The sequence below is a fragment of the Salmo salar genome, chromosome 24, assembly GCF_965601325.2.
Source record: "Salmo salar chromosome 24, fSalSal1, whole genome shotgun sequence".
Classification (NCBI taxonomy): Eukaryota; Metazoa; Chordata; class Actinopteri; order Salmoniformes; family Salmonidae; genus Salmo; species Salmo salar.
Window position 1 is genome coordinate 29143852 of NC_138314.1, and position 13146 is coordinate 29156997.

At 43.0% G+C, this 13146-nt stretch overlaps 1 protein-coding gene across 5 annotated transcripts; it reads right to left on the reverse strand.

The window, feature by feature from the left end:
- Window positions 1-1137: 1137 nt before the first annotated feature.
- On the reverse strand, window positions 1138-12962 carry LOC106585384 (flavin reductase (NADPH)). Of its 5 annotated transcripts, none has more exons than XM_014171527.3 (5): window positions 12828-12962; window positions 10560-10715; window positions 10191-10392; window positions 9758-9922; window positions 1138-1417 (listed from the first exon to the last, which is right to left on the reverse strand). In XM_014171527.3, exons 2-5 carry the CDS (start codon window positions 10692-10694, stop codon window positions 1254-1256), a joined length of 666 nt encoding a protein of 221 aa, XP_014027002.1. In that variant the 5' UTR covers window positions 10695-10715; window positions 12828-12962; the 3' UTR covers window positions 1138-1253. The 5 variants fall into 5 exon arrangements, with proteins under 5 accessions (XP_014027002.1, XP_014027004.1, XP_014027003.1 ...); XM_014171529.3 differs by lacking the exon at window positions 12828-12962 and adding an exon at window positions 11963-12027; XM_014171528.3 differs by lacking the exon at window positions 12828-12962 and adding an exon at window positions 11914-12002.
- Window positions 12963-13146: the final 184 nt, after the last annotated feature.

Below are 13146 nucleotides of genomic sequence, written 5' to 3' on the forward strand. Positions count from 1 at the left end.
CCTAGAGCTGGCCGCCTGGCCAAACTGAGCAATCGGGGTAGAAGGGCCTTGGTCAGGGAGGTGAGCAAGAACCCGAAGGTCACTCTGACAGAGCTCCAGAGATCCCCTATGGAGATGGGAGAACTTTCCAGAAGGACAACCATCTCTGCAGCACTCCACCTATCAGCACTTTATGGTAGAGTGGCCAGACGGAAGCCACTCCTCAGTAAAAGGCACATGACATCCCGCTTGGAGTTTGCCAAAAGACACCTAAAGACTCTCAGACCATGAGAAACAAGATTCTCTGGTCTGATGAAACCAAGATTGAACTATTTGGCCTGATTGCCTAGTGTCACATCTGGAGGAAACCTGGCACCATCCCGTATGGTGAAGCATAGACAGGTTCTGATGTACAGACAGGTTCTTGATGAAGACCCACTCCAGAGTGCTCAGGACCTCAGACTGGGTGCAAATTCACCTTCCAACAGGACAACAACCCTAAGCACACAGCCAAGACAACACAAGATTGGCTTCGGGACAAGTCTCGGAATGTCCTTGAGAGGCCCAGCCAGAGCCCAGACTTGAACCCGAGCAAACATCTCTGGAGAGACCTGAAAATAGCTGTGCAGTGACGCTCCCCATCCAACCTGACAGAGCTTGAGAGGATCTGCACAGAAGAATGGGAGAAACAGGTGTGCCAAGCTGGTAGAATCATACCCCGGAAGACTCGAGGCTGTAATTGCTGCCAATGGTGCTTCAACAAAGTACTGAGTAAAGTGTCTGAATACCTATGTAAATGTGATATTTAAGTACATTTTTTTATACATTTGCAAAAATGTATAAAAACCTGTTTTTGATTTGTCATTATGGGGTATTGTGTGTAGATGGCAGAGAGGAAAACACTATATAATCCACTTTAGAATAAGGCTGTAACATAACAAAATGTGGAAAAAGTCAAGGGGTCTGAATACTTTCTGAATGCACTGTAATTGTGCAAAATACTTAAAATTATGTAATTTATTTTTCAGAGTCCCTAAACCTTCAATGACTTTTTCTACCATTTTAAATGTTTGCTTCATGCCAAGTCACAAAAATATAGCTTATGTCTTTATAGGGTAACAAACTCCACATCATAAATGGAATAAAAACATTGACACATTTTGCTCAAACCAGCAGAAATATATTTAATAACATTTTCACAATAATGAAAATAGCACAAGATGGTAAACAATATTACAATTAAAAGCTGAAACAAACAGAACATTGATAGCGTTTCATTCATTTTTGGTTGTGATGGCAACCGCTTTGTTGAACCAGACATCGGTGTTGAGGAGGAAGAGCATGAAACGAGCCACATCACCCCTTCCTACAGCACTTCCTATAGGCAGGCCATTGGAGTCAGGAACAAAGTATCCCTCGTGGGTAAGGAACTCTTTACCTAGTGAAAAGAACAAAGTAAATAGAGACCCATTTGTTCCCATCATCATTATGATTGGATAAGAGGTCCATTTCACTACCACAAGTCCCTGCACTTTTCTCAGAAGACAGAACTATGACTCTAAATTAAAACTTTACACTTATGGGAATTGGCCTATATGGATAGATCTAAATTGAAATGTTTCTTACAGAAGAAATATGGAAACCTTATACATAACCATGGTAGCAATCAAAAGGGAAACGTTTAGATTATGGGAAAATCATTAGGCTAAAATTAGGACAAAACAGCTAATCTGACACAAAACAGATTAGCTGTCTGACATCGAGCTGTCTGACATCGAGTCCAAACATTACGCTGCTGATTTGATGTGCATTTTACATTTACTGTACTTGGAGCTGCATTTGTTGATCAACCAAATCTGAAAATACTCTGGATACATTCAGTAACATAAGAATATTCATGGTAATTTGGGGTAGGTGCAACATAAGACTAAACAATGACAAGGGTTTGAGTGAGAGGACTAACTGGTGTCTCCAAGTGCCCACACACCTCTCTAAAGTGTACACAGTTCCTATGACAGTTCAATGTACTTTTATGACTCAAAGAAGAGTCTTCAACTATAAGGTGCTATTTTGAACTCTCCTAGCTGTGCTGTTGAGGAACCAGAGCAAGCACACTTGTAGTTGTTTTGTTTGGAACAGAGCTCTGCATCCCCACCATCACACAATTACTCTGGTTGTTTACGCATTACAGAAACGGTCCATTATAAATCGCAATCTGAGTCAGGTGGGCATCATTTGAAAGTGTGTCCTATTGCCAACACGGCTAGCTAAGTTACAAAATACGATTTTACAGTAGTAGGCTTTCACGAGGCAATTCAGACAAGCAGATGGTAATTTTGGTCCACATACGATAGAGTCACAACTGCATTCAGATGCATGTTCCCTGCCAAATTTCTTCACAATACAACAAACATAGGCTCATTCTGTTCAGAACAATTCAGGGTAAGACGCCATGTCATCTTGTAACTGTACATCAAGCATAGTGCTCATAAACGTTGACACATTGGCTTGCTTTTATGACATCAAAGTGGTATTTATTATAATCTTCAATATCTCATTTTTCAAAAATACATTGAGTCCTCTTTATTCAATTTCCTTCACTCAGAAAACAAAACATTTGCAAAAGGGATGGGGGCAACTTCTTGCCGTGCACGGTGCTCAAGTTCAGAACCGCTGTCAGTCAAAACCAATACTGCGCTGTGAAGCAGAGACCTTCAGCTCTGACATCATGTACAGCATAGCAGCTGAATTCCAATTTAGGTGCTTATAATGATCATGTATTTTGTAAAGCGCTTTTCAATATATGGAAGTCTCAAAGTGCAAAAAAGAAAAGAAAAAACAAATAGTAAAAAAAGGTCATAATATTGGACATAACTAGACAGGGCAACTGTCCAAGGAGCACAGCTATCAACAGAAAGCCATCCTAAAGAGAAAGGTCTTTAGTCCTGTTTTAAAGGAGCCCAGAGTCTGGTACCTTCAGGTGGTCAGGGAGGGCATTCCAGAGGCTGGGGGCAGTCGAGCTGAACACCCCGATCCCCTAAGGAGCACAGCTCAGCTATCGCTTGATAGAGGTAATGGAGGGAGAGCAGTTTTCGTGAATACACTGGAAAGTCAGCCCGAGTGTTTTGAATAGAATCCAGAATGAGACAGGGAGCTAGTGCAGAGATGCTAGGATGGGGGTGATGTGATGGTGTTTCCGCACTCTTATCAGGATCCTGGCAGTGCTGTTTTAATTGAGGAAAATAAGAACAATCCGAAATTTCTTTTTGATACTGTCGCAAACTAAAAAGCAGCATTCCCCAAGAGAGGATGGCTCTCACTTCAGCAGTAATGAATTCATGAACTTCTTTGAGGAAAAGATCATGATCATTAGAAAGCAAATTACAGACTCCTCTTTAAATCTGCGTATTCCTCCAAAGCTCTGTTGTCCTGAGTCTGCACAACCCTGCCAGGATCTAGGATCAAGGGAGACACTAAAGTGTTTTAGTACTATATCTCTTGACACAATGAAGAAAATAATCATGGCCTCTAAACCTTCAAGCTGCATACTGGACCCTATTCCAACTAAACTACTGAAAGAGCTGCTTTCTGTGCTTGGCCCTCCTATGTTGAACATAATAAACGGCTCTCTATCCACCGGATGTGTACCAAACTCACTAAAAGTGGCAGTAATAAAGCCTCTCTTGAAAAAGCCAAATCTTGACCCAGCAATTATAAAAAAAACTATCGGCCTATATCGAATCTTCCATTCCTCTCAAAAATCTTAGAAAAAGCTGTTGCGCAGCAACTCACTGCCTTCCTGAAGACAAACAATGTATACGAAACACTTCAGTCTGGTTTTAGACCCCATCATAGTACTGAGACTGCACTTGTGAAGGTGGTAAATTACCTTTTAATGACGTCAGACCGAGGCTCTGCGTCTGTCCTCGTGCTCCTAGATCTTAGTGCTGCTTTTAATACCATCGATCACCACATTCTTTTGGAGAGATTGGAAACCCAAATTGGTCTACATGGACAAGTTCTGGCCTGGTTTAGGTCTTATCTGTCGGAAAGATATCAGTTTGTCTCTGTGAATGGTTTGTCCTCTGACAAATCAACTGTAAATTTCGGTGTTCCTCAAGGTTCCGTTTTAGGACCACTATTGTTTTCACGATATATACTGCTCAAAAAAATAAAGGGAACACTTAAACAACACATTCTAGATCTGAATGAAAGAAATAATCTTAATAAATACTTTTTTCTTTACATAGTTGAATGTGCTGACAACAAAATCACAAAAATAATCAATGGAAATCCAATTTATCAACCCATGGAGGTCTGGATTTGGAGTCACACTCAAAATTAAAGTGGAAATCCACACTACAGGCTGATCCAACTTTGATGTAATGTCCTTAAAACAAGTCAAAATGAGACTCAGTAGTGTGTGTGGCCTCCACGTGCCTGTATGACCTCCCTACAACGCCTGGGCATGCTCCTGATGAGGTGGCGGATGGTCTCCTGAGGGATCTCCTCCCAGACCTGGACTAAAGCATCCACCAACTCCTGGACAGTCTGTGGTGCAACGTGGCAATGGTGGATGGAGCGAGACATGATGTCCCAGATGTGCTCAATTGGATTCAGGTCTGGGGAACGGGCGGGCCAGTCCATAGCATCAATGCCTTCCTCTTGCAGGAACTGCTGACACACTCCAGCCACATGAGGTCTAGCATTGTCTTGCATTAGGAGGAACCCAGGGCCAACCGCACCAGCATATGGTCTCACAAGGGGTCTGAGGATCTCATCTCGGTACCTAATGGCAGTCAGGCTACCTCTGGCGAGCACATGGAGGGCTGTGCGGCCCCCCCCAAAGAAATGCCACCCCACACCATGACTGACCCACCGCCAAACCGGTCATGCTGGAGGATGTTGCAGGCAGCAGAACGTTCTCCACGGCGTCTCCAGACTCTGTCACGTCTGTCACGTGCTCAGTGTGAACCTGCTTTCATCTGTGAAGAGCACAGGGCACCAGTGGTGAATTTACCAATCTTGGTGTTCTCTGGCAAATGCCAAACGTCCTGCACGGTGTTGGGCTGTAAGCACAACCCCCACCTGTGGACGTTGGGCCTTCATACCACCCTCATGGAGTCTGTTTCTGACCGTTTGAGCAGACACATGCACATTTGTGGCCTGCTGGAGGTCATTTTGCAGGGCTCTGGCAGTGCTTCTCCTGCTCCTCCTTGCACAAAGGCGGAGGTAGCGGTCCTGCTGCTGGGTTGCTGCCCTCCTACGGCCTCCTCCACGTCTCCTGATGTACTGGCCTGTCTCCTGGTAGCGCCTCCATGCTCTGGACACTACGCTGACAGACACAGCAAACCTTCTTGCCACAGCTCGCATTGATGTGCCATCCTGGAAAAGCTGCACTACCTGAGCCACTTGTGTGGGTTGTAGACTCCGTCTCATGCTACCACTAGAGTGAAAGCACCGCCAGCATTCAAAAGTGACCAAAACGTCAGCCAGGAAGCATAGGAACTGAGAAGTGGTCTGTGGTTACCACCTGCAGAACCACTCCTTTATTGGGGGTGTCTTGCTAATTGCCTATAATTTCCACCTGTTGTCTATTCCATTTGCACAACAGCATGTGAAATGTATTGTCAATCAGTGTTGCTTCCTAAGTGGACAGTTTGATTTCACAGAAGTGTGATTGACTTGGAGTTACATTGTGTTGTTTAAGTGTTCCCTTTATTTTTTTGAGCAGTGTATTTTACCTCTTGGGGATGTCATTCGAAAACATAATGTTAAATTTCACTGCTATACGGATGACACACAGCTGTACATTAATGAAACATGGTGAAGCCCCAAAATTGCCCTCGCTAGAAGCCTGTGTCTCAGACATAAGGAAGTGGATGGCTGCAAACTTTCTACTTTTAAACTCGGACAAAACAGAGATGCTTGTTCTAGGTCCCAAGAAACAAAGAGATCTTCTGTTGAATCTGACAATTAATCTGCATGGTTGTACAGTCGTCTCAAATAAAACTGTGAAGGACCTCGGCGTTACTCTGGACCCTGATCTCTCTTTTGAAGAACATATCAAGACTGTTTCAAGGACAGATTTTTTCCATCTACGTAACATTGCAAAAATCAGAAACTTTCTGTCCAGAAATGACGCAGAAAAATGTATCCATGCCTTTGTTACTTCTAGGTTGGACTACTGCAATGCTCTACTTTCCGGCTACCCGGATAAAGCACTAAATAAACTTCAGTTAGTGCTAAATACGGCTGCTAGAATCCTGACTAGAACCAAAAAATGTGATCATATTACTCCAGTGCTAGCCTCCCTACACTGGCTTCCTGTTAAGGCAAGGGCTGATTTCAAGGTTTTACTGCTAACCTACAAAGCATTACATGGGCTTGCTCCTACCTATCTTTCAGATTTGGTCCTGCCGTACATACCTACACGTACGCTACGGTCACAAGACGCGGGCCTCCTAACTGTCCCTAGAATTTCTAAGCAAACAGCTGGAGGCAGGGCTTTCTCCTATAGAGCTCCATTTTTATGGAATAGTCTGCCTATCCATGTGAGAGACGCAGACTCAGTCTCAACCTTTAAGTCTTTACTGAAGACACATCTCTTCAGTAGGTCCTATGATTAAGTGTAGTCTGGCCCAGGGGTGTGAAGGTGAATGGAAAGGCTGGAGCAACGAACCGCCCTTGCTGTCTCTGCCTGGCCGGTTTCCCCTCTTTCCACTGGGATTCTCTGCCTTTACCCCTATTACGGGGGCTGAGTCACTGGCTTACTGGTGTTCTTCCATGCCGTCCCTGGGAGGGGTGCGTCACTTGAGTGGGTTGAGTCACTGACGTGGTCTTCCTGTCTGGGTTGGCGCCCCCCCTTGGGCTGTGCCGTGGCGGAGATCTTTGTGGGCAATACTCGGCCTTGTCCCGGGATGGTATGTTGGTGGTTGGAGATATCCCTCCAGTGGTGTGGGGGCTGTGCTTCGGCAAAGTGGGTGGGGTTATTCCTACCTGTTTGGCCCTGTCCGGGGGTTTCATCGGATGGGGCCACAGTGTCTCCTGACCCCTCCTGTCTCAGCCTCCAGTATTTATGCTGCAGTAGTTTATGTGTCGGGGGGGGCTAGGGTCAGTCTGTCACATCTGGAGTATTTCTCTTGTCTTTTCCGGTGTCCTGTGTGAATTTAAATATGCTCTCTCTAATTCTCTCTTTCTCTCTTTCTTTCTCTCTCTCGGAGGACCTGAGCCCTAGGACCATGCCTCAGGACTACCTGGCTTGATGACTCCTTGCTGTCCCCAGTTCACCTGGCCGTGCTGCTGCTCCAGTTTCAATTGTTCTGCCTGCAACTATGGAACCCTGACCTGTTCACCGGACGTGCTACCTGTCCTAGACCTGCTGTCCCAGACCTGCTGGAACCCTGACCTATTCACTGGACGTGCTACCTGTTCCAGACCTGCTGTTTTCAACTCTCTAGAGACAGCAGGAGCGGTAGAGATACTCTCAAAGATCGGCTATGAAAAGCCAACTGACATTTACTCTTGTGTTACTGACTTGTTGCACCCTCGACAACTACTATGATTATTATTATTTGACCATGCTGGTCATTTATGAACATTTGAACATCTAGGCCATGTGCTGTTATAATCTCCACCCGGCACAGCCAGAAGAGGACTGGCCACCCCTCATAGCCTGGTTCCTCTCTAGGTTTCTTCCTAGGTTTTGGCCTTTCTAGGGAGTTTTTCTAGCCACCGTGCTTCTACACCTGCATTGCTTGCTGTTTGGGGTTTTAGGCTGGATTTCTGTACAGCACTTTGAGATATCAGCTGATGTAAGAAGGGCTATATAAATACATTTGATTTGATTTTGATTTGAAAAACAGCACTTACAGTCGACCGGTGCAGCTTTAGCAAGGCAGAAATTTGACAAACTGACTTGTTGGAAAGGTGTCATGCTATGACGGTGCCACGTTGAAAGTCACCGAGCTCTTCAGTAAGGCCATTCTACTGCCAATGTTTGTCTATGGAGATTGCATGGCTGTGTGCTCGATTTTATACACCTGTCAGCAACGGGTGTGGCTGAAATAGCCAAATCGAATAATTTGAAGGGTTGTCCACATACATTTGTATATATACAGTGAGGGAAAAAAGTATTTGATCCCCTGCTGATTTTGTACGTTTGCCCACTGACAAAGAAATGATCAGTCTATAATTTTAATGGTAGGCTTATTTGAACAGTGAGCGACAGAATAACTACAAAAAAATCCAGAAAAACGCATGTCAAAAATGTTATAAATTGATTTTCATTTTAATGAGGGAAATTAGTATTTGACCCCTCTGCAAAACATGACTTAGTACTTGGTGGCAAAACCCTTGTTGGCAATCACAGAGGTCAGATGTTTCTTGTAGTTGGCCACCAGGTTTGCACACATCTCAGGGGGGATTTTGTCCCACTCCTCTTTGCAGATCTTCTCCAAGTCATTAAGGTTTCGAGGCTGACGTTTGGCAACTCGAACCTTCAGCTCCCTCCACAGATTTTCTATGGGATTAAGGTCTGGAGACTGGCTAGGCCACTCCAGGACCTTAATGTGCTTCTTCTTGAGCCACTCCTTTGTTGCCTTGGCCGTGTGTTTTGGGTCATTGTCATGCTGGAATACCCATCCACGACCCATTTTCAATGCCCTGGCTGAGGGAAGGAGGTTCTCACCCAAGATTTGACGGTACATGGCCCCGTCCATCGTCCCTTTGATGCTGTGAAGTTGTCCTGTCCCCTTAGCAGAAAAACATCCCCAAAGCATAATGTTTCCACCTCCATGTTTGACCATGTGTTCTTGGAATCATAGGCAACATTCCTCCTCCTCCAAACACGGCGAGTTGAGTTGATGCCAAAGAGCTCCATTTTGGTCTCATCTGACCACAACACTTTCACCCAGTTGTCCTCTGAATCATTCAGATGTTCATTGGCAAACTTCAGATGGGCATGTATATGTGCTTTCTTGAGCAGGGGGACCTTGCGGGCGCTGCAGGATTTCAGTCCTTCACGGCGTAGTGTGTTACCAATTGCTTTCTTGGTGACTATGGTCCCAGCTGCCTTGAGATCATTGACAAGATCCTCCCGTGTAGTTCTGGGCTGATTCCTCACCGTTCTCCTGATCATTGCAACTCCACGAGGTGAGATCTTGCATGGAGCCACAGGCCGAGAGAGACTGACAGTTCTTTTGTGTTTATTCCATTTGTGAATAATCACACCAACTGTTGTCACCTTCTCACCAAGCTGTTTGGCGATGGTCATGTAGCCCATTACAGCCTTGTGTAGGTCTACAATCTTGTCCCTGACATCCTTGGAGAGATCTTTGGTCTTGGCCATGGTGGAGAGTTTGGAATCTGATTGATTGATTGCTTCTGTGGACAGGTGTCTTTTATACAGGTAACAAACTGAGATTAGGGGCACTCACTTTAATAGTGTGCTCCTAATCTCAGCTCGTTACCTGTATAAAAGACACCTGGGAGCCAGAAATCTTTCTGATTGAGAGGAGGTCAAATACTTATTTCCCTCATTAAAATGCCAATCAATTTATAACATGTTTGACATGCGTTTTTCTGGATTTTTTTGTTGTTACTCTGTCTCTCACTGTTCAAATAAACCTACCATTAAAATTATAGACTGATCATTTCTTTGTCAGTGGGCAAACGTACAAAATCAGCAGGGGATCAAATACTTTTTTCCCTCACTATATATATATATATATATATATATATATATATATATAAACTAGACCCTATTCGTCTGTCTTACCTGTGGCAGGTAAATTCTTGAGACCCGGTGGCCTGACAACTGTCCAGTTAACATCCTGTGTCTTCTTCAGAAAGTGCTCCATCTCAAACATATTGCTAAGGACACTTCGGATCATTGGCAGCAGCAGGAAGCGGATGAGGTAAGATGACTGCGTGCCAGAGTTAGCTATGGGGATGAAAATGAGAAGATAAGGGAATGCTGTTTCACAATGATAAAAACACGCAACTGACTTTGTACATTAAAAAGGCAACATGATCACTGACGAAATACAGTCATGGCATTGTTTATTTAACCCTTATTTTACCAGGTTAGTGAGGCTCTATTCATCCCTTGGTGGATTGAGGCCTAAGTAAGTAAGTTACCAGGTAAGTTGACTGAGAACACATTCTCAAGTTGTTCTCAAAAGTAATCAGTCGTATTTTACTTTACTTACGGTCAGTGTACCATGAAGTCATGGTGATAATGCGGTTCACTTTGGCCTCTCTCATGGCGTTTACTGCGGCCCTCATAGACAAGGTGTATCCAGTGACTCCGGAGAGAAAGGATGCAGGGAACCCCAGGCAGGATATAACTGCATCTTGTCCTTGGAAGTGAAGTTTTAGGCTGTCTTCTGAGAAGATATTGCCCTCAACCACCTGACAGAACAGAGAAAATAGCCTATACCATAAAACGGCTATCTCAGGCCCGGGGTAAGGATCACACTTCATAAAGCCTCTATAAAAAACATTGCTGCTGCGTACATTACAGAGGAAATGTAAAAAGACATAGAATTGGTGCTCAGACAAGACATTACATTATTTACCTTTAATTTATCGTGTTGCACTGTCAATTTCCCTGGGTTCCTGACAATGGCAGTGACAGTGTGTCCCTGCTGAAGGGCTTGGTTCACCAGATACTGTCCCGTCTGTCCGGTGGCTCCAAGCACGGCTATCTTCATCTTGACACTCGGAAATGCACTCTAAAATAAAATAAATATAATGTATGAAATATAATCATTCACAGTCAGAGGGTCAATCAAACCATAGCCAGATACTTTTCTGTAAACAGAAATCCCGACGATGATGAGTTACAAAAGCATGAACTCACATTTACAACAGTGCAAGTTTACAAGCAAGGGTGTGCAGTGGGCGTAGCACGACTTATCACGTGAATAGACTGTGTAGCAACACCCACATTTTTCATAACTGCTTGAAACATAATCAACTTAAAATGTATTAGTTCTTATTCTTCTATTACAACAAATGTCCATTTGCATTTACTTTCCATTATCATTTCACAGTTGCAGAAATAATCATTTTCTGATGGATACAACACAGACACTGTGATCAGACCTTGTGCCACACAGTCAAATGGACATTTACAAGAGGTCTATTTACACAGTAGATGGCAGTGTGTACTTGTTCATTATTCCACTAACAAACCAACCCACCCCAATGTCACCAGAGCCAACTGCATCTCTTTTCATAATGGGCATAACAAACAGCCTTATAGAGAGCCATAACAAAGCTGATCATAATGAAATATGATACATTTTCAGTGAGGAAAACCCCCGATTTGTTATCTGAAAAGTGAACTTGGATTTTGATTATGAACTGTTGAAATTTAAAAGGCAATACTGAGAAAACATGAATTGATTGTTCATTACTTTTATAGACCGCCTCCTGCGTTTGCCTGTAAGGCCCTTCAGTAGACAGAATTAAACCAGGATTAATCTAGGGGGAAAATTGACTGTGTGACATGAGGTCTGATCACACTGTCTGTGTTGTATCCATCTGAAAATGATTCTTTCTGCAACTGTGAAATGATAATGGACAGTAAGCTAACGCAAGGAATATAAAAGGCAGCATTATGAAAATCAAACCAAGAAATTAGAAAATGTCAGAAGATATATTTTATCTGATAGGCACCACATGCACCAAAAATAACCTCCAAACTCTGGCTACACTGCACAGGAATAATCTTATATACAGATGTCATGTTTCATTTCATAACTCATGTTTTGCAGAAAACTTGATTGAATTTCCCATGTCCTAGCCCTTGGTGATGACCAAATTACACAAGGTTTGTAAACTGTTAGGCTTTACCTGCACAATCTACAATACTCCAAATGGTTCATGCATAGCAACATGGCTAACCATGTAGGGTAATTGACTCACAAATGCGATCAAACAGTCCGTTTGCTCCAACAGTAATGTAAAATCTTACGTATTAAAGGGCATCATACAACCAAGTTGTGTTGTGTAACTCTTTTCCCCAACCCAGTTAAGAGAAAACCACGCCCCGTTATTCAGAGGAGCGTTCAACAACGCTTTGAGCGCTCTCCAAGTCCGGAAGTGAATCTCACGTAGCGCGAAATTTCAGTCACTCATTAATAACGTTTGCCCTTGTATTTCAAGATTGAAACATAAAATAACATAATGTCGTGGACAGAGCTAGCCATTAACCTCCCTTAACGCTCAAAGACAGATTCAATGGCTGTAGCATAGCGTATTCGACTGAATTATTAGCTAATAAATATTTGAGATTTATGAATAATAAGCATATGCTTTTACCTGATAGACTACTAAGGATAATATACCAAATTAAAATACCGAGCTAGTAACGTTAAGTATATATTATATACTATATTGTAATTCCTTCGCCACCATGGCTTATTTATTGCCTTAACTTACCTCATTTGCACTCACTGTATATAGACTTTTTGTTTTCTTTTGTTCTACTGTATTATTGACTGTATGTTTTGTTTATTTCATGTGTAACTCTGTGTTGTTGTATGTGTCGAATTGCTACGCTTTATCTTGGCCAGGTCGCAGTTGCAAATGAGAACTTGTTCTCAACTAGCCTACCTGGTAAAATAAAGGTGAAATACATTTTTTAAATTAAAAGTAGCCTAGCTAAACTTAGCTGACCTTCAATTGAGGGAATTCAGCAGAGTTCTGAGACATTTTTACAACTCATTGAAACTCTTAAAATAAATACATGGGAAAATGTTACCAAACATGATAATAATAGGCCTGCATTATGGTTGGCAACTAATTGTTAAATTACACTTTCCAGTTTCCATCCTTACCTTGGAAGACCACTGTCTCTGCGCTGATCTCCTGTGAGTGAGACAACGCTAACTAGCCAATGGGAGCGTAGTAGAACGCCCCTCTGAATAACGGGGCGTGGTTTTGTCTCAACTGCGTTGGGAAAAAGACAGACACTTGCACGTGACTTGGATGCATTCAAGATCTGCAATGTTTCACATTGTTTCGTCTTTTGATTGAGCCCATCACGATATGAATACTCAATGTTACTTTTTGTAATCACAGTCACAATTATTTATTTCTTATGAAGCATTGTTTTGCTGTAGGCTTAACGAAAAAGGCATTTTTATGAGAAAATTA